Below are 26,435 nucleotides of genomic sequence, written 5' to 3' on the forward strand. Positions count from 1 at the left end.
GCTGTGGCTGCTGCACAAGGAAGTGGTGGGAGAGAAATGCTGCTGCATAGGAGGCAGGGAGAGAGACAGATAGAAAGAAAAGAAGAAAGACACAGGGGCAGGGAGAGACACAGACAGCGGGAGGGAGAGAGAGACAGAAATTAAGACACACAGACATATATTCTAGCACCTGTTAATGGAACAGGCTAAAATACTAGTAACACATATAAAGCAATAAAATGTTACCTTGTAGGTTGCTTCTTGTAATTTTGCTTTTAGTTTAGAACTCCCCGTTTTCATTCCAGACACTAAAATGGTATCTCCTTGTTTGGCTACTTTCTCCATCTCCGTTATATAGGAAGGTGGTACATAAGTAGACTCTAAAAACTTGAGTATGCTGAAACATCAATGCAAGACATTTGCAAACTATGCAGCAAACACATGTGGTCAAATGTAGCCTTGAAATATAATACCTGGATGCAAATTAGAAAGGCACTAGAAACCACTCATACATCAGTGACTCCTTACAGCTCCATTTACAGCTAAAAGGGCTATGATAGAGCAGCAAAGATTACAGTACGTATTAATGCTTTCCATCTGTGTTTAAACATTTTATAAAGTTCAATTTCTTACAGTAAAACATAACATAGAACAAATCTGTAATGCAAATACAGATACTGCAAATGAATTGATGCATAAATTCCAGTTGATGTTTCCTCTCTAAAATTTTACTCTGCTTGATGTGCATTAACATTCCCCAACAGTCTCTGATCAAATCTATTTAAAAATCTAGCCCTTTGTTTGCTTTTGGACCTTCACTACTAGTCATCTTCCATGACCCTTATTGTCTATCATGCTAGTATGCATTAAGGATGTACATAGTACAAATTTTTTGTTATGTTTGTAGTAAGAATAGCAGATTTTCAGTCTGGAAAATCCGGACCCCCCAGACCCTCCCCTCCAGGCCCACCCAGTTTCACCAGTAGAGTGGGCAGACTTGATGGGCTATAGCCCTTTTCTGCCGTCATCTTTCTATGTTTCTATGTTTCTATCCCCACCCTGTCACGCCCTGGTAACCCTAGTTTATAGTTCACTTGGGCACTCCCCTCCCCCCCTTTCAAATATTTTCCAGTTTGTCTTACAAATATTTTTTAATGACGTTTCTACACACATTAGAACTTTTTGATGTACATTACTTCATAGGTTAAACACACATGAAAATGATTTTGATTGCACTATTACTAAGTCACGGAATTGAAGGGGACGTACTTAGATGGATAGGCAAATGGCTAGAGAATAGATTGCAGAGGGTAAGCATAAATGGGAAATTCTCAGATTGGGAGAAGGTGACTAGCGGCGTGCCCCAGGGCTCGGTTCTTGGGCCCATCTTATTCAATATCTTCATAAATGACCTTGAAGTGGAAACAAGTATTATAATCAAGTTTGCAGATGACATAAAACTATGTCAGGCAGTTGGGTCACAAAAAGAAAGTGATGATCTCCAGAAGGATCTAAACCAGCTGGAGGAATGGGCGGAAAAGTGGCAGATGAGGTTTAACATAGACAAATGCAAGGTGATGCACCTGGGCAAGAAAAATAAGGAACATGAATATAAAATGTTAGGTGTAACATTGGCCAAATCCAATCAAGAAAGGGACCTGGGGGTACTGATAGACAGGAACCTGAAGCCGTCGGCTCAATGTGCGGCGGTGGCAAACAGAATGTTAGATATGATAAAGAAAGGGATCACGAGTAGATCGGCGGCCGTTATAATGCCGCTTTACAGAGCAATGGTCAGACCACACTTGGAATACTGTGTCCAACACTGGTCTCCATACCTAAAAAAGGATATAACCCTGCTGGAAAGGGTGCAGAGGCGAGCCACGAAGCTAGTAAAAGGTATGGAAAATTTGAGCTACAAAGAACGCCTCGAAGGACTGGGACTGTTCACCCTCGGGAGGAGGAGACTGCGAGGAGATATGATTGAGACTTTTAAAATACTGAATGGATTCGATAAAATTGAGCAAGAAGCATCGTTGTTCACATTGTCAAAAGTGACACAGACAAGAGGTCATGGACTGAGGCTGAGGGGCAGCAGGCTCAGGACAAATGTCAGGAAGTTCTATTTCACACAGCGAGTGGTGGACGCTTGGAATGCTCTCCCAGAGGAGGTGGTGACGGAGACTACCATTCTGGGTTTCAAGCGTGAGTTGGATGCACACCTCCTTGCAAATCACATTGAGGGATATGGGTAATCAGGGTCTTCATCTGGGAGCACCTGGCTTGGCCTCCGCGTGTGCGGGTCGCCGGAATAGATGGACCTAAAATCTGATCCGGTGAAGGCGTTTCTAGTACAGTATTGGGGTTCAAGAAGGGATTGGGCAACTTTCTGAAGAAAAGGAGATAGAAGAGTACGGATAGAGGACTACTACACAGGTCCTGGACCTGATGGGCCTCCGCGTGTGTGGACTGCTGGGCATGATGGACCTCTGGTCTGACCCAGCAGAGGCACTGCTTATGTGCTTATGAGTACTAATAAATGTGCATCCCTAGTACGCATATATAGAACCTGCTAGAAGTAAATTGGTTGTACAAAAGAATCTAAGTTAAGCCATGCTGAATCAAACATAAGAACATAAGCAGTACCTCTGCTGGGTCAGACCAGAGGTCCATCGCGCCCAGCAGTCCACTCACGCGGCGGCCCATCAGGTCCAGGACCTGTATAGTAATCCTCTATCAATACCCTTCTATCCCCTTTTCCTTCAGGAAATCATCCAATCCCTTCTTGAACCCCAATACCGTACTCTGTCCTATCACACCCTCTGGAAGCGCATTCCAGGTGTCCACCACCCTTTGGGTGAAGAAGAACTTCCTAGCATTGGTTCTGAATCTGTCCCCGCAATCCCGTCACTGACGGTGGCCAATCTGGGTCACAAGTATTACAAGTATTATTGACTTTTATTCTGCCATTACCTTTCGGTTCAAGGCGGATTACAAAAGGTGTTATCTGGACAATTCCAGAAGAGTTACATAGTTGAGCGGGTTATTTGGAGGGATGGAATGCTTCCTGTGGAGTTAGTTTGTCTTGATGGATTTCTTGAATAGTAGGGGTTTTATTTCTTTTCTAAAAGTTTTGTAGTCTAGTGTCGTGATCAGTAGATTGGATAATTGGTGGTCATGTTTCGCTGCCTGCGTGGCCAGTAGGCCATCGTACATTTTTTTGCGTTTGACGTCTCTGATTGGGGTATCTAGCATATGACAAACAAGTAATCAATTTGCTAAATCATTTCCAGGGATAAGTGCTCTTGAGGTACTAGGGAGGAACGTTAACGATACCCATTATATTCCTATAGGCTTCTTTAGCATTTAGAGCATTCTAATTGTTAGCCTTAAGAAGAAATTAAAGATGTATTTATTTGATAAAACCACTGGTGCACTGCACTGAGGTAAGTCAATTTGTCTCTTCTTTTATTATTTTAAATTTGTTGGTGTTTTATGATATGTATTTTTATTGATATTTTGAGATATATCCCACTCTGATATTATATGAAGAGTGGTTTATCAAATTTGTTAAATTACTTGCTATTAATCTAGTGAACTAACACGGTTGAACCCTTTGATGTGCATCAAACTGATTTAATGCACACTAATCAATGACACTCAATTTATTAGTTAGTGCAAATAAAATAAATTTAAGTTGAACTAAGTTGAACTTCTCTCTTAAAATGGGACTGGAAAAAATGGGGGGGGGTTTCCCTCGGGGCTCACTCCTACTTCAACCAGTACATGGAATACTGATGCCAATTTGTACATTTTCCAACTGGTCAGCTCTGATGGATCCTTGAACTCTTTTGCTGATCTTCAGCGGGACCACGGCTGGAGAGCTTGCGATTGGCTCTCATACCTTCAACTATCCTCCTACGTCCGCACCTTACCCCGGAATTTTCTTACCGATCGGTGGATGGAGTCCATTTCAGAGGCTTTGAGTTTGTCAGCTCGGGTATTGATCCCGATGAGATTCCATTGCCGGCACCTTCAGGAGAGTGTGGGCGAGCTTTCCTACGAGAACTATGCTACTAAGTGGTCCTTGGAGCTGGCTTGTGTGGTTACCGCCCCTATGATTAAGAGAGCGATCTCTGCAACAGCTCGTGTGACGCTTAGTGCATTATTGATTGAAATGAACTACAAATTTTTGCTGCGTCTCTATCGCTCCCCTTCATATATGTTTCGGGCAAAGATGTGCACTTCAGCTCAGTGCCTTAAATGTTCCCACTCTCCTGCTACTCTTGGACATCAGTTTTGGACCTGTGTGAAGGTGCAAACATTTTGGCAACAGCTTCAAGGACATATCCGGAGTATGTGGACCTACAATTTTGCTTTTAGTCCAGTTAAGTTGTTCACGTTGGACCGCCTCCTGCTCGCTTCCCCGAGAGGGTTTCGGAGCTTTATGGCTCGTGCATTGCTGGATTTCCCCAGATTCCCCTATTTTATCTCACTGGCGCACTTTGATGTTACAACAGGCTTCCATGGATCGCTTACGAATTTCTTCCTTGGATACACCACTTGGTCAGACTTTTAGTCTTTGCTGGGAACCCTTCTGGCTTACATTGACTCCTAGAGCTCGAAGTCATCTGCTTAATGTCTGATTTACTACACTGACTTAGTTCCTGTAATGGAGACTGTATTTTTTGTACTGTTTTTGTATGTTTCTGGTTATTTGGGAAGGGCTGGATTGGGGGGGTGGGCGGGCGGGGTTTTTGGTTGGTGGTGAAGTTCGGAAGATTGTTGGTATTCATGTATTTCTGTGAACACCATGTTCTCTTACAGTGTATTGTTATTTTTGGAAAAACTAATAAATATATATTAAAAAAAAAAATGGGACTGGAAAAAACACACTTTCCTCCCAAATCAGGAAAACTTTGTGAAAAAATTCTTGTCTCTGCACACTCCTAGGATTATATAAATTGTGAATATGAAACTGTCTATTGATTATGAATTATTTTTCTTTGAATTATATATGCATTTATGAATTGAACATTTAATAAGTTAGAAACTTTAATAAGTTAGAAACAGTTCCATAAATTAAAATGACATCCTCTATAATAAAACCCTAAGCGTGCATGCGCACTTAGGGTTTTGTGATAACTGCCACCGTGCTGTGTCCCTCCGTGCCGAATTCCATTTTGGAACACGGAGGCAGGGAACATGCCGGCGACTCTCCCCTCCCGCCCTCACTGACCAACCGCTGCCGACGGCGCTGCTTCTCTTCAAAGCAGCCTCCTAAGGATCACGGCCGGCTGTAGTGAACCTCGCAGGCCGCTTTGCGCCTCAGTAGCACGTTCCCTCTGACGTACACGATTGCGTTAGAGGAAACGTGCTACCGAGGTGCAGAGCAACCTGCGAGGTTTGCTACAGCCGGCCGCAATCCTCAGCAGGCTGCTTTGAAGAGGAGCATCAGCAGTTCAAAAACATCAGGAAGTCGGCTGAAGGGGGAGCAGGGAAGAGGGTCAGGGGGAGCAGGTAAAGAGTGCTGCTGGACTAGGGGAGCAGGGAAGAGGTGCTGCTGGAAAGGGGGAAGGGAAAAGGGCTGCTGCTGGACAGGGGGAGCAGGGAAGGGGTGCTGCTGGACACGGGGGAAGTAAAAGGAAGGGAGAAGGGCTACTGCTGGACAGGGGGAACAGGCAAGGGGTGGTGGTGGACAGCTGAGGAAAGAGAGAGAAAGACAGAAAGAAAGACAGACAGAAATTGGCCAAGGAGAGAGAGAGAGAAAGAAAGAAAGACAGACAGATACATCTATTCTAGCACCCGTTAATGTAATGGGCTTAAAGACTAGTTTATTATAAGCTAGCAGAATTGCCCTATAGAAGTTATTCACTGAATTTCAAATGGGTAGAGTAAAAATCAAAAGATACATAAATGGACTAGGGGAATGGCGTTATTCTAGATTCATGAGGAAAAGCAGCTCAGCAAGAGGTCCTTACCGTAATGTGTTATGGGAATCAGAGAATCCATTTGTTTCTGTATCTTTCACTATTGTCCAATCAAAGGCGAGGCCTGCCAGCGTAGTAAAAGTATTGCCTATGGAAAAGAGACGAATAAACCAAAAAATTAGGTCAATTAAAGGAGACAACCAAGCAAAAACTAAATATTAAGAATGAAAGAAGTATTTTACAAAGGCCTGATGACACTTGCCTATGAATTGGCAATATTACTTTACAGTTTCTTAGCACAGCATTGATCCTAGAGATTTTATAAGTTGTGATACCTTTCACTAAATTGAAAAAAAGTTTAAAAAAGAAATTATAGTTTAAAAAAGGCTGTGCGCCCAAATGTTTGATCGTGCACAGTATTATTTTCACACAAAGTTAAGCAATTCTTCTCTCATCCAGCGATACACATACCCCTCTGAATAATCTTTTTGATCTCGCTGAAATTTTGTAAGTTTTTTTTTTATTCGCAATTCTTCCTTGAATTTCTCAATTTTAGACTGTGACTCAGAAAATTGCTGTTGGCAATCATTCTCCTCCTTATAAGTCTCCAATTGCTGAAACTCAGCTTTATCATATCCCCTCTCTCCTGTCTTATGGAGCATACATATTAAGGTCTCTAAGTCTGATCACTAACCAATTTTGTAGCAACCTTCTGGACAGACTCCATCCTATTTATATCTTTTTGAAGATGCGGTCTCCAAAATTGCATTTGAAATGGGGCCTCACCAGAGACTTGTACAAATACATCATCACTTCCTTTTCCTATTGGCCATTCTCCTTATGCACTCAAGCATCTTCCTGGCCTCCGATTGTACTATGCAAATGTAGTATAACAAGATCATTAATATTTAAATGGTAATACAATGAGGAAATACAACAGGCGATTCTCAAAAAGTAATGCCCCTTGATTTACAATATTTACTGGCAGAGTCTAAGCTGTCATAGCCTTACTTTCCTGTCAGTATCTGAGCGGTGACTGGCTCAGGCACTGACAGGAAAATAAAACAGCTCATACCCACCACCACGAATGACCTCGATTCCCTTCCCCTCCCGCCGATGGCCCCCGAACTCCATGCAGATCAGCAGGAAGGATGCCCACTCCCTCCTGCTTCAAGATTAGGGGGACCCTCCCATGCCCTGACAGCAAAACTCCCCCCCCCACCCAAAACCTCCCACCACACCAAGCTCCCAAGACAAAATCCTGATGGTCTAGTGCAGGGGTAGGCAATTCCAGTCCTCGAGAGCCGGAGCCAGGTCAGATATTCAGGATATCCACAATAAATATGCATGAGATAGATTTGCATCTCAAGGAGGCAGTGCATGCAAATCCATCTCATACATATTCATTGTAGATATCCTGAAAACCTGACCTGGCTCTTGAGGACTGGAATTGCCTACCCCTGGTCTAGTGGGCCATCCCCCCCCCTTCTCACCTCCTCTTAACTTTTTTAGAAGACCAACAGCAGGGATGCTCACTCCCTCCTGCTGGCAGGCCTGCCTCTTTAAAATGGTGGGCCTTCCGTTGCCTGGGCCAATCAGGGCCTTAGGCCCCTCCCAGTGCATCCCAGGATGCACCAGGAAGGGGAAGACCTGCTATTTTGAAGAGATGGGCCTGCTGGCAGGAGGGAGTGAGCATCCCTCCTACAGGTCTTCTAAAACAGGTATTAGAGTGTTGGAGGGGGGACGGCCCACTAGACCACCAGGGCTTCATGGTTGGGGGGGAGCTTGCCATCAGGGGGAGTCTCCCAGCATGGGGTTCCCCGACTTTAGCAGAAGGGAGTGGACATCCCTCCAGCTGATTTAAAAAAAATACCTAGATGTTGGAGGTGTGGGGTACTTCCATTACATTGGGAGGAGGTTTTTTTTTTTGTTTAATAGGCCCAGCTCTTGTGTGTGCATACACAACAGCTGCACCCATTAAAATAAATCAGCCTTTCCTCTCCCTGCTTGCTGGTTTGGGCAGGGAGAGCACGGACTGGTTTTTTGGGGGGGTTTTTTGGGTGGGGGGTTTGCAGGCAGGAGGAGGAAAAGCTGTGCTAGTGATTTACTCTTCCGAACAAACACCAGGCAAAGTTCTTCCCCCCTCCCTTTTCCAGTGATTCTCTGCAGAAATAGCATGCATATACTGTATTTTTCGCTCCATAAGATGCACCTGACCAAAAGACGCACCCACCTCTAGAGGAGGAAAAACCAAGAAAAAACTGAACCAAATGGTGTGCCCTGTCCCCGCCCCCCCCTCTGGTGGTCTTGTGGTAGACCAGGACAGGGTACAGGGCACATCTAGTGGCAGCCAGCCTCCAGCCAGACAGCCTTCCCCCCCCCCCAATGCAGCCAGCTGCCAGCCATCCAGCACCTCCCCCCAAGCCAGCCCATCCCAAGCCAACCCTCCTGTACTTTTTAAAATCCTGCCCACCCATCCCCTGCTTGTGGGTCTGTCGGCTCCAGCACTCACCCCTTGCTTGTGGGCCCAGCAGTTCCAGCCGGGTTCCCTCCCTCCCTGCTGTGGCACCTACCTTGCAGACGGTGCTTAAAGTCTTCGCTCTGCCGTGGCGCACAGATCAGGAGCGCGGACGTCAGGAGCAAGCTTTACGCTCTCCCACTCAGCCCCATGCTGCTTTCCAAATGGCTGCCGTAGGGTCTCGGGACTCACAAGAACCTACGGCAGCATGCATATTCATTGAGGAAATCCTGAAAACCGTAACCTGATTGACTGTTTTGTTGTTATTGTTGTTGATTTGGTTTTTTTTTTTTTGTTTTGGGGGGGGGTCTATGCAGAAAGATCAGGAACATCTGGCCTATGATGCAAACAGTCGCATGTTTTCAGGATCAAGAGTGTAAGATTGCTTAAACACGTAATAGGAATTTAAATGATGTCTTGTGCAAGGCTGACGTTTGGACTGTCCAGGAGGAGGGAGAGGTGGGTCATTTTTGTTCTGGAAAGTGTGCAGCTGTGGTGTTATGCAAGAGGGAACGGCTGCACAAGTTCCTGGCAGAAAAGTGGTGAAATTGCGCTCTTATACAACATGTGAAACAAGAGGAGTGGTGTATGGGATGACGTGCCCTTGCGGGTTAACCTATATTGGTCACCCTGCCAGATGTTTCAAGACTCGGTTATTTGAACATCCAACATCAGTCACAAAAAAGAAGTTGACATCCTGACCCGCCATTGTGTCAAAGAACGGCATGATTTTGATGATTTTGTGTGTTTTGTGCTAGAACACATTCCTGTTATCCCACTGAGGGGCAATGTGAAGAGGCTTTTTTACCAGCATGAATAGCGCTGGATTTTCTTTTTGGATACTATTTGACCTAATGGCCTTAATCAGCGGATGGAGTGGGTGGCATTCTTTGGATGAGTGACAGTTTGAAGAATGAATGGCAGTTGTATGGACGAATGACAGCCGTTTATTGGCTGTTGCTATGATATTGTAACCCGGAAGTGCTACCGGAAGTTGGATCCTGCAGTTCCTTTTTTAGCAAGGGGCGTTTCTTGTGCCGGTGTGCATGGAAGAGGAGTGAAGTTTTCCAGCTGATACATTCCCTGAGGAACCCTTTGAGAGGCGAAACAAGGCACTTGTTGGAGGATTGGGTATGGATTCTGGATTGTACATCTAAATGGTGCCGTGGTGTTTTCATCTATAGTCTGGCCAGACATTTTCTACCAGCACAGCACGGCGTTTCAGACAAATCGTCCCAAGCTAAGTAAAACTTTTTTTGCTTTTCCTGTGCACAGTGATGGGTATATTACCCTTTTGATAATTACATTTCAGTGATGGTGAAGTTTTTTTTCCCAGTGATAGTACATAAGCAGCTAAACTGTATTGAAGTTGTTTACTGCTGCATTGAAATTTTTGAGGCTTTTTCTCCACTGGTTTGTGAAATGGTTATCGGGGGGGAGTGTAACCCATCTCTGGTGAGTAATATTTTGTAGTTAAATTTTGGGATTTTTTTCTATTACTCTTTGGGTTTTTTTCTTGAAAGATGTTTAAATATCTCTGTGGTGTTAATGTACAGGAAGTGAGTCTTTTTCAAAAGAAGGAAAACTCTGGAGGAGAGGGCATAAGATGAAGTTAAGAAGCGAAAGGCTCAGGAGTAATGTAAGAAAATACTTCTTTACAGAAAGGATGGCAGATGCATGGAATAGACTCCCGGTAGAGGTGGTGGAGACAAAGACTATCTGAATTTAAGATAGTGTGGGGCAAGCATGTGGGATCTCTTAGGGAGAGGAAGAGATAATGGATGCTGTTGATGGGCTGACTAGATAGGACATTCGGCCTTTATCTGCTGTCATATTTTCTATGTTTCTATCAGCCAGAGAAGGAGATACGAAAAGACGCGTCATGTATTAATTTCCAGTGTGCCTCCTAGTGGCCACAGGTAAATCAGCACCCAAGGTTGATAAATGGATTTTTATTATGTTTTTGGAATAAGGCTTATAGAAGCTTATCTATTTTAGTATAAATAATCTGTATTGTGCATACTTTGTTTGAATGAGTTAGGGTCGTACTTTGTCAGTTAGTATCTTTTATTGAATTGTGTTATTTCCTTTTATAAGACACTGTTATCTGGCTCTGTATTTTAAATACTTTGGAATTTATTGTGTAAACCGCCAAGAACTGATGGTGTGGCAGTACACAAAAATAAACTATTATTATTATTATTATAAAGACAAGATCTGAACAGGGCCTCATGCACTCATAATGATAGTCTTGGATCTCTTTTGAATGGAATCTAGAATCCTAACAAACCTGACACCACTATTGAATCATAAATGCTACTTAGAATAATCAAAACCTTGCTGCGGAGGACACTATTATAGATTTCATGCTTTGCTCAAAGATATAGGATTTTGGACAGCATTAAAACTTGATCAGTGGCTTTGTAGTAAATGGCGTAAAATACAAACAAAGTTAACAAGCAAAATTTCATTTTTTTAAATTGAGTTTTTCTGGAGCACTGGTTATTTGTTTTAATTGCCTTATTTGCCAATAAAATGTAGTAAAATATTTTTTGCATGCAATTCTTGCAGTATGCACTATTAATTAGCTGACAGTTCAACTAAACCCACATCTTAAACCTCTTATGAAAGTTCCACATCCAGCCTCTGAATTTCTCCTCCATCCTTATGGGGTTCATAGACAGTAACGCGGAAGACAAAGGTGTGCGCCGACAACTGAGCGCAAGATGGAGGTGCGCGCCGAAGAAAAAGACTGTTTTTAGGGGCTGCGACGGGGGGGACGTGGGGGGGGAACCCCCACTTTACTTAATACAGATCGCGCCGCATTGTGGAGGCGTTGTGGGGGGCTTGGGGGGTTGTAACCCCCCACATTTTAGTGAAAACGTAACTTTTTCCCTAAAAACAGGGAAAAAGTTAAGTTTTCAGTAAAATGTGGAGGGTTACAACCCCCCAAACCCCCCACAACGCCCCCACAATGCGGCGCGATCTGTGATAAGTAAAGTGGGGGGGGGGTTCCCCCCCACATCCCCTGTCGTAGCCCCTAAAAACAGTCTTTTTCTTTGGCGCGCGCCTCCGCGCTGCGCTCAGTTGTCTGCTCGCGCCTTTGTCCCGGCGCGCTTTTGACCTGACACCTCCTTATGGCACCCTCTAAGCCTAGAAATAACAGAGCAGCAGCAGATTCAAACTAGCTGGAGCCTCACAACTGAAGTCCAACCTTATAGTTGTCAGCCAGACATGTTATGGGGCCTCATTGCCCGAAGAACCAAGTACTAGATGATATTGTTACTGACTTCCAATGCATCTGCTGCACCATGTGTGCAACCTGACTCATCTAAGACTCTTCCCAAATGTTGATCTCCAATTACCCTTATTAGAAAAAAACAGAAGAGAAACTCTGGACATAAGAATACCCTTACTGGGTCAGACCAATGGTACATCAAGCCCAGTAGCCCGTTCTCAAGGTGGCCAATCCAGGTCACTATACCTGGCCAAAACCCAAGGAGTAGCAACATTCCATTATCTCAGAGTAAACAAGATTCCGGAATCCCAAAGAGTAGCAACATTCCACGCTACCAATTCAGGGCAAGTAGTGGCTTCCCCCATGTCTCTCTCAATAACAGACTATGAACTTTTCCTCCAGGAACCTGTCCAAACCTTTCTTAAAACCAGCTACGCTATCTACTCTTACCACATCTTCTGGCAACGCATTCAGAGCTTAACTATTCTCTGAGTGAAAAATAATTTCCTCCTATTGGTTTTAAGAGTATTTCCCTGTAACTTCATCGAGTGTCCCTTAATCTTTGTAATTTTTGACGGAGTGAAAAATCGATCCACTTGTACCCGTTCTACTCCACTCAGGATTTTGTAGACTTCAATCATATCTTCCCTCAACTGTCTCTTTTCCAAGCTGAAGAGCCCTAACTGATTTAATCTTTCCTCATATGAGAGGAGTTCCATCCCCTTTATTATCTTGATTGCTCTTTTTTGAACCTTTTCTAGCGCTACTATATCTTTCTTGAGATAAGGAAACCAGAATTGAACGCAATACTGCAAATGAAGTTGCACCATGGAGTGATACAGGGGCATTATGACATTCTTAGTCTTGTTAACCATCCCTTTTTTTAATAATTCCCAGCATCCTGTTTGCTTTTTTGGTCGCCACCGCACATTGGCTGGAAGGTTTCATCGTATTGTCTACAATGACACCCACCTTTTCTTGAGCGCTAAGCCCCAAGGTTGACCCTAGCATCCGGTAACTGTGATTCAGGTTATTCTTCCCAATGTGCATCACTTTGTATTTGTCCACATTATAGTTTATAGTTTATATAGTTTATAGTTTATTCAATTTTTGATTAAACGCTTTTTCGTTTCTTCAAAGCGTTGTACAGAATAAAAATAACTTTACAGAAAAAAGTAATAAAACATTTAATACAAACTTTTTAAGATCAACATGGCTGACGTATTGGGTAATTATAGACAGACATGCAATAGACACGATTGGTAAAGAGGGTAAGAAATACAATTGATAAAATAAAAATAAGAAACATTTAAGGTAAACACGAAAGGAATTAGGGGGAGGGTTATAAGTTAAAAACAAATATTAATTATTTAATCTCTAAAATGTGCCTCTTTTTTTTTTTTCAGTTAAAAGCTTCATTAAAAAGGAAACATTTTAAGTTGCTTTTAAATTTTTTTAAGTTTTTTTCCATTTTTAAATATAGTGGAAGAGTGTTCCAGATTGTAGGGGCTGTAACTGAAAAAATTGAGGTACGGCGTGTGCCAATATTTTTTAGGGAAGGAATGTTGAGGTTAAATTGAGATATGGACCTTAAGGATCTTGGTCACTGGTCATCTTGGTCATCTGTCACTTGGACGCCCAGTCTTCCAATTTCCAAGATCCGCCTGCAAATTTTCACAATCCGCATGCATTTTAACAACTTTGGACAGTTTCGTGTCATCTGCAAATTTAATCACCTCACTCGTCGTTCCAATTTCCACATCATTTATAAATAAGTTAAATAGCACCAGTCCTAGTACAGACCCCTCGGGCACTCCACTGTTTACTCTCCTCCATTGAGAAAAATGACTATGTAACCCTACCCTGTTTTCTATCTAATAACCAATTCTTAATCCACAATTAAACTTTGCATAGATCTTAATTTTATTAAAAGATGAACTGAACATATGAAGTAAACAATTTTAAGAATACTTAAGACTGCAAAAATTTTCAAGAATGAAAAGCTTCTAACACACTTATCCAGAACATTAGTTGCTGAACTGTATGTGTTTCATGTAAATACCAATTACAAATGAGTTGATCTCTAATATCAATATTAAACTATTTTTTGTTTGATCTTGCATTCTAAGACATAATACGCCACAGCTTCCACAAACATAGCTGGTTTTGGGAACAGGCCAATTCAAATATTGAACAAAAAACTGTGGCCAAATGTTTAAAAAAAAAAAACCAACCCACAAAAAAAAAACCAAACCCCAAGCTCTGTATGTTAGTTCAATATGCTATGACATCAGCCAGAGAATTTTATTCTCTTTTTGTCAAATTTTTATAACCTTTTTGGGGCATAGTCTATAAATGGTGCCTTAAGTTAGGCAATTAATTTAGGCCCCCTTTTTACGAAGCCACATCAGGCTTTTTTTAATCGCTGGTCGTGATGGTATTAGCCTAAACTTTAATGATTATCTGATTTATTTTATTTTGATTTGTCTTATTATCTAATGATAATCATATTTTCTACATACAAGTGTATTCTTGTGGTTTATTTGAAAAGGCGCAAATAAAATATATCGCTCACAGGAAATGGCTCGAGAGACTACGGGAGCTCAAGGCAGCCATTTCCTGTGAGATCTGCACGGGGCAGGAGCGTGGGAAGATTGCTCCTGCCCCGAAAACCCGCTAGATCACCAGATAAGGCTTAAAGGGGGGCTTACAGGGCTTAAAATAGCCCAAAAAATTTAAATGGTTTTTTTTTGTTGTTTTAAAAATCGCGAATAACCGAATTCGTGGATGCTGAAACCGCAGATTCGGAGAGGGAAGTGTATAACATTTTCATCTTTGTTTTCCATTACTTTCCTGATAATTCCTAAAATTCTATTTGCTTTCTTAGTCACCTCTGCACATTGGGTTGAGGGTTTTAATGTATCCTCAACAATGACACCAAGATCATATTCCTGGACAGTGACTCCCAACATAAAACCTTGCATCATGTAGCTATAAGTTCAGGTTCACCTTTCCCCACATACATCACTTTGCATTTGCTCACATTGAACGTCATCTGCCATTCTGATGTCCAATCTCATAAGATCCCCCTGCAATTTTTCACATGATCCAACTAAGAATCATCTCTCATTTGACTCGTAATCCTTCCTTCATTTGCAGTATCCTTTCCCTTCTCCAAGTCCTATTTGGAACTTTCAGCAATAATGTAACTAGGTAGCAAGTTCCCACATCATTCTACTATTGGCACGCACATTACTAATATAGAAACATAGACCACCCTTTGTACCAAACAGATACAACTATGATATCTGAAACCATTCTTTTCTTTTTGACACTTCAGTAAGGAAGATTTAGCTCACACTTTAATTGTAGCTCAAGACAAGTTAGACTGTAAACACTCCAGGTACTTGAATGTAAATTTGCGCCTGAGATAATGGAGTTGGGTGACTTGCCTAAGATCAGGCTTCCTTGGTTCTCAGTTCACTGCTCTAATAATCATTAGTCTACTCCTCCACTCAATTATCCTCTCATTGCTTTGATTCATCTCCTTTCAATTATTATGCAAAACCTCTTCCATAACTTGTAGTTGTATCCAGTCAAGCCAGAGAATATGCGTCAAAATGTCCTTGAAAAGACAACACCTCGAAATCTCCTTGGGTCTATACTTCACAACCCTTTCCCTTTTACTGATCTCTACTTCAACACACAGCACCTTTGCTTTTTGTTTCACAAATATAAAATCATTAATGTAACACATTAACAAAAGCATAAGTATTGATTAAGATTTTAAAATGTCTGTATTGAAACCATCCCAGGAAACGCAAACTCTGCATTGTAACACCATTACAAAGCTCAGATAAACCACTCTGAATTGACTCCCCCAGTCATTAGCAGCAGTATATAACTTTTCAATTAACAATATATATATAAGATGTGCAGAATCTTCATCACTCTTACCTTCAGAATCCAAAGCCTGAATTTTCAACTCCAGTGGTGAATCTTCAAGATAAAGTTCTCTTGTTGTGGACACGATCTGGATATCGTTGATAATATCAACAATTGCATCACAACGAAGCACTTGACCAGTCACTTCAACAGACATGTACAAATAAGTAGATTAGATTAGCATGCAATATCATTGTCCTTAGAACCATCTGAGCAAAGATGATAGCCTATACCCACTGTAAAAATATCTGAACAGCTTTCATTCTTCAATGTTAATGCATATAGGAACCAAATTGAGTACGCTTTCATATGGGAAGAGGGAAAAATGGTAAAAAAAAAAAAAAAGAGAGAGACAGCAATTTCTAAAACTTCTTCTTATGTACTTATACTTATTAACCCCTCATATAGTCGAGTATATAAGTTGAGAAATTTAGGTTAAAAAAAAAATCCTTAAATAAAACCCCCAGATTTATGAGAAAACATCCATAGAAGAAAAACAAAAAAAATTGATGTAATCCTCTCCTCCTCCCTGTCGGTGGTTCGAGCAGCATCACAATCTCCTGCCCACCCCCCTGCCATGTTAGAGGGCACGCTCCAGAGCAAACCTCAAGGGATGTACTTCTGCAGCGTCAGTGCTATAAGTAAAACAATTGAGAATTTAAGGTACATGGGGGGGGGGTTAAGGGGGACGATTATGATGCTGTTCCTACTGTGGACGTGAGTGTGGGGAGGCAGCAGAGTGGACATGCCCCTACGCTGTGCAGACCTCCAGCTTAACTTCATGAAAGCACACAGGTATTTTTAGCTGATTTATTGGGTATAAGTTTCACCCCCAGATGATATAGACAGCTACATTAGTACTTATCTGACTAAACACTGTTATTCCGGAGATTACACTACATTATTCAATATTTCTATTCCATCCATAGCCAGTTATAGTTCAGAGAGGTTCACAAAATAAGAAGCTGGTTATAATTGTTAAAGCAATTACAAAGATGGAGAAGGTTGACTAGTATTGATGGTAGTGCGCAGATGATAAGTTCTAGAGAACACAGGTAGTTTAGAAAGGCTCTGTATTACTACTAATCATTGCTATAGTGCTACTAGGCATATGCAGCACTGTATACATGTACTTTCTCTATCCCTAATGGGCTCATAATCGGGAGGGGGGGGGATTTTGTATAAACAAACAAACAAACCAAGAAACTTAAAACAGGTAGCTTTTCAATTAAAAACAAAAGTTCTTGAAAAAATAAAAGGAAACAGCCGGGTCTACGAAAACAGAAGGTACTTCAAAGTAGAGGTCTGCACGGGAACGGGGATCACGGGAATCCCCCCTAACCCACAAGACTCCCACGGGGACCCCCCCTCTCGCTCACAGGACTCCCACAGGGACCCCCCTCTAGCCAATGGGACTCCCACGGGGATGGAAGGCTTTGGAAGCAGGGTTCGTTCATATAATATAATGGACACGTCAGCCTTAGTAAAAGAGGGGGTTTATAAGTTAATTACCTGAACAGAAAACAAAAAAAGGGTTCCACCAAAGAGATTCCACAAGGAAAACAGCAGCGCAAACACAAAAGAAACTGTGGCATTGATGATCCTGCCAGAAGTAATTGCTGCTTTTTATGGGGACGGGCAGGGATGGAGGTAATTCTTTGCGGGGATGGGTGGGGATGGAGAGGATCCTGACAGGGACAGGTGGGGATGGAGAGGATTCTGGCAGGGACAGGCGGGGATGGAGAGGATTCTGGCAGGGACAGGTGGGGACGGAGAGGATTCTGGCGGGGACAGGTGGGGACGGAGAGGATTCTGACGGGGACAGGTGGGGACGGAGAGGATTCTGGCGGGGACAGGTGGGGACGGAGAGGATTCTGGCAGGAACAGGTGGGGACGGAGAGGATTCTGGCGGGGACAGGCGGGGAAGGAGAGGATTCTGGCAGGGACAGGTGGGGACGGAGAGGATTCTGGCAGGGACAGGTGGGGACGGAGAGGATTCTGGCAGGGACAGGTGGGGACGGAGAGGATTCTGGCAGGGACAGGCGGGGACGGAGAGGATTCTGGCGGGGACAGGCGGGGATGGAGAGGATTCTGGCAGGGACAGGCGGGGACGGAGAGGATCCTGGCAGGAATGGGTGGGATTTCTGTCCCCGCGCAACTCTCTACTTCAAAGGCACTGTATACATTATGCATATACTTTCTTTATCCCTAATGGGCTCATAATAGCAATAGAGAGCTAAGTGACTTTCTCAGGGTCAAAAGGAGCTGCAGTAGGAATTGGACTCATTTCCCCAGGATCAAAACCCACTGTAGCTCCTTGTGACCCTGGACAAGTCACTAGGCTACTGATCTTTGTTAGCAGACATAAGAACAGAGAATAAAAGGCGAATGGAACCGAGAATAACCAGGCCTGGTGCCTCAAGTCCGATATCTGTGTTCTATATAAAATGGAGCTCCATAAATTTGCTTATAACTCACGATGGCCACGCTGACCTAATTTAACCTTACAAAAGATACCGAAAGCCAACAGGAGAAAATTATAGTTGTGACCCTTTTTGAGACTTATATGGACAGATTGCTTTATTTTTTTTCAGGCAACAACTATGTTCGATGAATTCTTGGCTGGTGTGGTCAAAAAGGATATGAGGTACATCTTTCTGAAGTTCTTAATTTTGTATACCATGCTACACTAATCATTTCAACAAAAATATGATCCCAGATATAATAAAAACAAGAATAGCCATACTTAGTCAGACCAATGGTCCATCTGGTCCAGTATCTTGTTTTCACAGTGGCCAATCCAGGTCACGAATATCTGGAAAAAACCCCATATGGTAGCAACATTCCAGGTTACTGATCCCAGGGTAAGCATTGGCTTCTCCATGTCTGTCTCAATGTCAGACTATGAACTTTTTTCTTCAGGAACTTGTCCAAACCTTTACCAACAACTTTAACCGCTGTTACCACATCCTCTGTCAATACGTTCCAGAGCTTATAAGTGAAAAAAATATTTTCTCCTATTGGTTTTATTTTCCTGAGCCCACCACCAATTAAATTCATCCTATGCCCTCTCATTCCAGAGCTTCCTTTCGAATGAAAAAGACTCGACTCATGCACATTTATACCACGTAGGTATCTAAAGGTCTGTCAAGTAATAAAAGAATAACAATGTAACTTCAAAAATAATTAAAACAAAAAACCGTGGATACAGATGTTCTGGAGATAATTTATTATACAATGACATGTTGGGCATTATCAAAAAAGGTATCACTACCAGAACGAAAGAAGTTATCCTGCCACTGTATCGAGCAATGGTGCGCCCACATCTGGAATACTGCGTCCAATACTGGTCGCCATACCTCAAGAAGGACATGGCAATACTCGAGAGGGTCCAGAGGAGGGCAACGAGGATGATAAAGGGTATGGAGAACCTTTCATATGCCGAACGGTTGGACAGGCTGGGGCTCTTTACCCTGGAGAAGCGGAGACTGAGAGGAGACATGATAGAAACTTATAAAATCATGAAAGGCATAGAGAAGGTGGAGAGGGACAGATTCTTTAGACTAGCAGGGACAACTAAAACAAGAGGTCATTCAGAAAAACTGAGAGGAGACAGATTCATAACGAATGCAAGGAGGTTCTTCTTCACTCAGAGGGTGGTGGACACCTGGAACGCGCTTCCCGGAGAGGTGATAGGACAGAGTACAATTCTGGGGTTCAAAAAGGGACTGGATGATTTCCTGGAAGCAAAGGGAATAACAGGGTGCAGATAGAGGTTTACCTTACAGGACATTGAGCGAATAGGGTATGGATATTTTAGGTTAGGTAGGGAACACTTTCAGGTCATGGACCTGGGGGGCCGCCGCGGGAGCGGACTGCCGGGCACGATGGACCCCTGGTCTGACCCGGCAGAGGCAATGCTTATGTTCTTATGTTCTTATGACATATAAAAACATGAAAATACAATGATAAAAAATACAGTGGTAAAAATCCAACCGGACCCTACACGGTCTGTGTTTCGGCAAACACGCCTTCCTCAGGGGTCCAATTGTTTGCAAACTCACATATAAAGAATTGGACTGAAAACAATCTATTGTCTTTAAACATGTGAGCAAAGAACACTGCAGACAACCTGAAGTAGCAAAAACACGCCAGTGGTGGAAGCACTTGTAAGAAATATACTTTTTTTGTTGTTGTTGTTGTTGTTAGTATGGTATGTATTGCTGGCTGTTTGTCTGTTGGTATGGTTGTGGTATGAGTGGGATAAGGGATCAATTTACCATAAAAGGTTAGTACAGCTATGGCTCGTTCTCCAGGAGGATGCCCTCTTAGGGCATCTAACCAGTTCTCCTTTATGGGGAGCATTGCACCACTTGTGAATAGCTAAGATGACGCATTTTTGTAGTATATGAACTCTGCATTTGCTAATATTCATTTCTGCTCCCAGGTGGTTGATTCTTTCTGTTATCCTCCCTGGACAGAAATATACGGTACATTTAATCAAAATGGTAGAGAAAAAAGCCTCAAGATATATAAATATGACAGGGCAATCCACCAAGGATTTTTAGCCACTCCTAATCTTATCACTGGCAAAAAAAAAAACCTCTCCACCTTAGCAAAATGCAGCTTTCTAAACAGGAACAAAATCTACCACTGTGCACAGGGAAAAGGAAAAACAGTAGCAACTTAGCTCAGTACGCTGGCATTCTCCTTCTCAATGCATTGTTACTTAGCACACTCCACAGAATTCTCATGGTCAGCGTCGTTCTCTCCAACAAGGTCCTCGTTTCGCCATGAAATGGCTGCGTCAGAGAGCTGTTTTCAAATCAATACTTCATGTTCTTGCTCCAACTCTGTGCACTGAACGGCACCAAGACGAGCCTGGGATTTTAACGGCTGTAGTATCTCCATATCTGGAAACGTCACCTCCGAATCGATGACATCGCCCACCTCTTTCAAAAAACTTCGAATCCTAATAAAAGCCACACCATTCAACCCGATAGTTTAAACCCCTAGACCAAATTGTGTCACAATTTTAAAAAAATCCACCGCTGTTCATGCTGGTATAGAACAAATTTAACATTGCCTCTACATTGTGGAATTGGAAAATGTTCTAAAATACCGTATGTGAATCCATCAAAGGAATGTTTGTTTTCAAAACAGTGGAAGGTGAGTATATCTATTTGTCTGTTATGACTGATGTTATTCCGATGTTCAAATAATCTAGTTTTCAGGGCCTGGGCAGTGTGACCAATATACCGTAGCATAGGCCACACCATCATGTATGCCACCCCAACTGATTCACAGGATGTCAAAGATTTAAGCCCAATAACAAATTATAGCTCGGTATAACTACATCCCAGTCACAGTTCTCTGTGAACCACATCTCCGTGATTGCCACTATATCCAACTCTTCTTCCAACACAGCTTCTAGATCCAGAATCTTGTTTCCCATACTTTTAGCATTAGTATATACTGCTTTCCAGACATTGCTCCCTTTTCCCATCTGTGTAGAGGTATTCAGTGATTTACTTACCCGAGGGCTTTGATCACCCTGCCCCATCACTTCTAGTTTAAAATCCTCTTCAGTAGATTAGCCAGGCTGCCACCGAAGACACTTCTTCCCTTCTTTGATAGATGTATACCATCCCTGCTGAGCAGCCCTTAGAAAATCATTCCATGGTCCAGGTTGCTGAAACGCTCTCGCCAACATCCACTTAAGCACACATTGATCTCCAGGATGCGTAATTCTCTGACCTGACCCTTACTGTTGACATGGAAGATGGGCGAGAATACAACCTGAACACCTGACTACTTCACCTTCTCTCTCAAAGCCACAAAGTCACTTTTGATATGTTTGCAAGGATACCTGGCAGTATCACTAATGCCGACATGGATGAGCAGCATCGGATAATAGTCATCAAGCTTGATGAGTTTTGGCAATCTCTCCGTAACATCTTGGATTTTGGCACCAGGCAGACAGTATACCTCCCAGGACATCATGTCTGGTATGCAGATGGAGGCTTCTGTACATCTCAGAAAGGAATCATCAACCACCACTACCTTATGCCTCCTAGTGGTCATGAATCCAGCAATTTTAGGGATTTCAAGCTCTCCCTGGGATGCTCTCATCTCCTCTACTTCCAGGGCAGCATATTGGTTCTTCAGTTCAAGGGCGGGTGGAGTCACAGTATCAATCTTGCAGGGTTCTGTAATCTGAGTCAAACTGTCTTCCCTCAGCACAGCCTCTTCTTCCCAACTGCTGCAAATCTTTGACACCTCATGAACCATTTCATCAAATTTTCACGGATGCTTCTCAGTCTTGCCATCACCTCTCTCAGTTCCTTTACTTCAGGGGTGTCAAAGTCCCTCCTCGAGGGCCGCAATCCAGTCGGATTGCGGTTCTCGAAGAGGGACTTTGACACCTCTGCTTTACTTCCTTCATAAGGGATTCAAGCTGAAGACAGCTTGCACATGGAACCACTCACTCTGCCTGGGTAACATTTTCTGTCTGCACAGAGACAGAAACTGTAACCTGTGCATAAGCTTATTTTCTGTCTGCACAGAGACAGAAGCTGTAACCTGAGCATCAGCTTTGGTGACACAATGTTTCTCATAAGTACTTTCAAAGGTTTATAAACCTCATTAGTGTCTGCTGTATGAAAATAAACTTTCTTTCATACAGACAAGTGACACGCTGAGATTGATAGTACAATTTCTTTATTATCTCATGTAGTATAAATAGTCATACTCATCTCAGTCTATGCGGGTGGGGACAGCACTCCGACATAGAAACTATGTTTCGCCCTAATCGGGCTTTATCAAGGAAAGTCCCCCTTATGCCATACAGCTCATGCTTCCCGCGCTAAATTGTTCAGTCAGCTAGCTAAGGGGGACTTTCCTTGATAAAGCCCGATTAGGGTGAAACATAGTTTCTTTGTCGGAGTGCTGTCCCCACCCGCGTAGACTGAGATGAGTATGACTATTTATACTACATGAGATAATAAAAAAATTGTACTATCAATCTCAGCGTGTCACTTGTCTGTATGGAAGAAAGTTTGTTTTCATACAGCAGACACTAATGAGGTTTATAAACCTTTGAAAGTACTCATGAAGATATACCTTAGAGACCATATATTAATATAGTTCACTGAAACACTGGGTCTCTGGACATACTATTTGGAGTTATTTGGCTTGTACTATACAGTGTTTCTCAGCCATACTGTGGTTGCTGCAGTACTTACTCCTAGAAGAAAATGGAAAGAACAGAATAATCCTACCAAAGCAATGCCCTGTTCCTGGTTGTCTGAAGAGCCAAAAAAGCTCCGCCTTGAGGTGGGCAGGAAGAAATTAACCTCAAGGGTCACATGTGATCTCTTAAGTCCTCAGATTGTAAGCTCACTTGAGCAGGGACTGCCTCTTTTGTGACTGTACAGTGCTAAGTGCATCTGGTAGCAATCTAGAAATAATTAATAGTAGCAGTACTACCACATCTTCTGTGTTCAGCGAGATTTCTTTCAGTCCTTCTGCATCATCACCCTTGGAAACCAGGTACACAAACTAACTGTAAGCAATTGCTATTCATTTATATTATACATAATACTCACACAGAATACTTACATATGTCTTCAGCAAAAATGATGCTTGTCAGGCGTGTTGGCTGTGTTGAACGCGCCTGTACAACTGCCCTTTGGGAACAGTGATGTTCATCTAGATCTGTAGGGTCAATGCTGGCAACCTCTGGCCTAGTGGAGGACCTACAATTAATAACAACAAGCACAGCAGAATTACAGGGAAAACCATCGTGCCACCAAATGGAAGAGACAACAAAAGAAATTAAAGAGTGTTCAAAATCCTGATTGCGAAGTAAACCTGAAACAATTTTACTGTTCTGAATAGGAGAATGGACAAATGCGTACGTTTATATACTGCCTCCCAGACAAATTTGAATGTTTCATTGTAATAGAAACATAGAGTATGACGGCAGAAAAGGGCCGTCAGCCCAACAAGTCTGCCCAATCAAAGAACCCTCCCCCTAAAAGAACCCTCCCTCTAAAAGAACTCTCCCTCTAAAAGAACTCTCCCTCTAAAATAACCCTCCCCCTAAAAGAACCCTCCCTCTAAAAGAACCCTCTTTCTAAAAGAACCCTCTCCCTAAAAGAACCCTCCCTCTAAAAGAACTCTCCCTCTAAAAGAACTCTCCCTCTAAAAGAACCCTCCCCCTAAAAGAACCTTCCCCCTAAAAGAACCCTCTTTCTAAAAGAACCCTCTCCCTAAAAGAACCCTCCCTCTAAAAGAACTCTCCCTCTAAAATAACCCTCCCCCTAAAAGAACCCTCCCTCTAAAAGAACCCTCCCCCTAAAAGAAACCTCTTTCTAAAAGAACCCTCTCTCTAAAAGAACCCTCCCTCTAAAAGAACCCTCCCTCTAAAAGAACCCTCCCTCTAAAAGAACTCTCCCTCTAAAATAACCCTCCCCCTAAAAGAACCCTCCCTCTAAAAGAACCCTCCCCCTAAAAGAACCCTCCCCCTAAAAGAACCCTCCCTCTAAAAGAACCCTCTTTCTAAAAGAACCCTCTCCCTAAAAGAATCCTCCCTCTAAAAAAAACCCTCCCTCTAAAAGAACCCTCCCCCTAAAAGAACCCTCCCCCTAAAAGAACCCTCCCCCTAAAAGAACCCTCCCTCTAAAAGAACCCTCCCTCTAAAAGAACTCTCCCTCTAAAAGAACTCTCCCTCTAAAAGAACCCTCCCCCTAAAAGAACCCTCCCCCTAAAAGAACCCTCCCCCTAAGCATATTCCCCGGAGAGAACCCACACGTTTGTCCCATCGTCCCTTGAAGTCGAGCACGTTACTGGCCTCAACTACCTGACGTGGAAGACCAAGTTTTCCAAGTTTATTATAAGATTTGATTAATCGCCTATTCAAGGTTCTAGGCGATGTACAACATCAATTACAGATTTAGGGTATAAATACATATTTATAACAATTTAAAACAAATCAAATAGTCTGAAATACTTAACATGACTAAACATATACAATATAACATTCCAGCGATCAACCACCCTTTCGGTGAAGAAGTATTTTCTGATGTCACCATGAAGTCTCCCACCCTTGAGTTTGATCTAAAGCGGACAATACATTTTTAAGGTGGGCAAATTTGTGCTCCAGCTATAGATATGAAAAAATGAATGCCGATAGTTTGGGGCGCAGTAATTTATTTAAGCTGGTTTGGAGGCCGTTGACATCATATATTACCTCACTATAGTCGGTCTTTGATTATGAGTTGGTTTATTTTTGTACACATCCAGGAAAAGGGGGGGGGGGGGGGCTATTTCTGTCCTAATTTGACTTTTGAGTATGTCCACCTGGGGTGGGAAGAGGGTGAGAGGATATTTTTAATCTGAATAGGGTAAGGTTATTGGGATAGTCTATGTTTCTGTGTTTTATTGAATAATCATTGGGTGGGGGTGGGGTGGGAAAATGGTTGGTTATGCATATTTGTAAGCTGAATGTGCTTTTATTAACTTATTATATGATATGATATATATTTGTGTATTGCACTTTTGAAGTTTAGAAAATCAATAAAGATTAAAAAATAAATAAATAATTAAATAATTAAATTATATATTTTAAAGTGCTTAGCAATAATCCATTAGTTACCGTAATGTATGAAGCGGCAGAGCAAATCAGGGCAGTAGAAGGGCCCGAAGCAGCGTGTGAAGACTGCTGCACATGCTGCTTGAATCGCCAGGTTCGTAGTAGGGTCTGCAGGAAGGGAAGGGAAGGGGGAGGGGCGACAAAGGACTCTGACTCCTCTGGTCTGTCGCGGAGGCCGGCCCGGCTCCATTTCTCGGTTCGTCCTGGAGAGGGGGGGGGGGGGGAGGAGGCGCTCTAAGTGTAAGGGAGCCGGGAGAGGAGCCACCACCGCCGCTGTGAACTTTAAAATAAGGGAGCCAGAGCCGGCAAGACCGCACATCACCTTGCGGTCTGCGAAAGAGGGAGCGTTAGCCACGGACCTATGGATCACGGATCACAAATCACGCAGGTATGAGTGCGCATGCGCGGCTAGCGTTTTATTATATAGGATACTTAATCGTTTATTTCTACTATAGGAGGCGGTTATAGAAAGCTTATTTTCATATACCATATGTGGTTTTTATTCTCCCTATGACTCTTAACTGCACCTCATAGAGGTGCTAAATTTTTTTGCAATCATGCCTTTGTGAAGCTGTTATCGTGCACACGTTAAGTGAGCCAGCGTTAGAGTAGACTGCTCAGAGGGCTCTGGCACTGGAAATGTGCGCGCCAAAGATTAGCTCAATTAGCATTCAAATGTAATCAAATAGATATTGACGAGGTCTTTCCCTATTCCCTCCCAATGAAATCTAAGATCAGTTCAGAGCAGGCATTAGGGTGTCTGAAGAGAGGATTTCCCATGATTCTGTGTGTAAAATCTCCTAGTTTTTATTCAACTTAGAAGCAGAAGGAAACCCGTGCAAGCCCCTAAGCACTGGCAGCGAGATAAATGTATGCAAGTCAGAGCAAACCTGAAACCGAAAGCACTGGCACAACCTTCAGAGTAAAAAAAATAAATAAATAAAAAAAATGGATGGCTTATATTTAAAGTTACAGAAAAACAGACACCAATGTAAGCTTCATCTTTGGGTTTGCCTGGTACATGTATACCAGCATGTTCCTCTCCCTTAACTTCCCAATGTTTAACGCTAACAGGGAACATATGATTTGCATGTCATTAATGTTGAGCATTGGGAAGTTGTTTTGTTGCACTATTTTGGTGGTAATTTTTTTCGCTTTTCCGTACAATAA

At 42.6% G+C, this 26,435-nt stretch overlaps 1 protein-coding gene across 1 annotated transcript in view; it reads right to left on the reverse strand.

Moving 5' to 3' along the window:
- NUP210 (nucleoporin 210) overlaps positions 1-26,435 on the reverse strand; it is a 199,431-nt gene that overhangs the window by 164,469 nt on the left and 8,527 nt on the right. The window contains exons 2-5 of the mRNA XM_033925716.1: positions 23,231-23,367; positions 15,623-15,754; positions 5,961-6,057; positions 226-376 (exon numbers count right to left, since the gene is read on the reverse strand). Coding sequence (XP_033781607.1) covers positions 226-376; positions 5,961-6,057; positions 15,623-15,754; positions 23,231-23,367 — 517 coding nt within the window. The remainder of the gene's footprint in view (positions 1-225; positions 377-5,960; positions 6,058-15,622; positions 15,755-23,230; positions 23,368-26,435) is intronic.

This window comes from Geotrypetes seraphini, chromosome 17, assembly GCF_902459505.1.
Source record: "Geotrypetes seraphini chromosome 17, aGeoSer1.1, whole genome shotgun sequence".
NCBI lineage: Eukaryota > Metazoa > Chordata > Amphibia > Gymnophiona > Dermophiidae > Geotrypetes > Geotrypetes seraphini.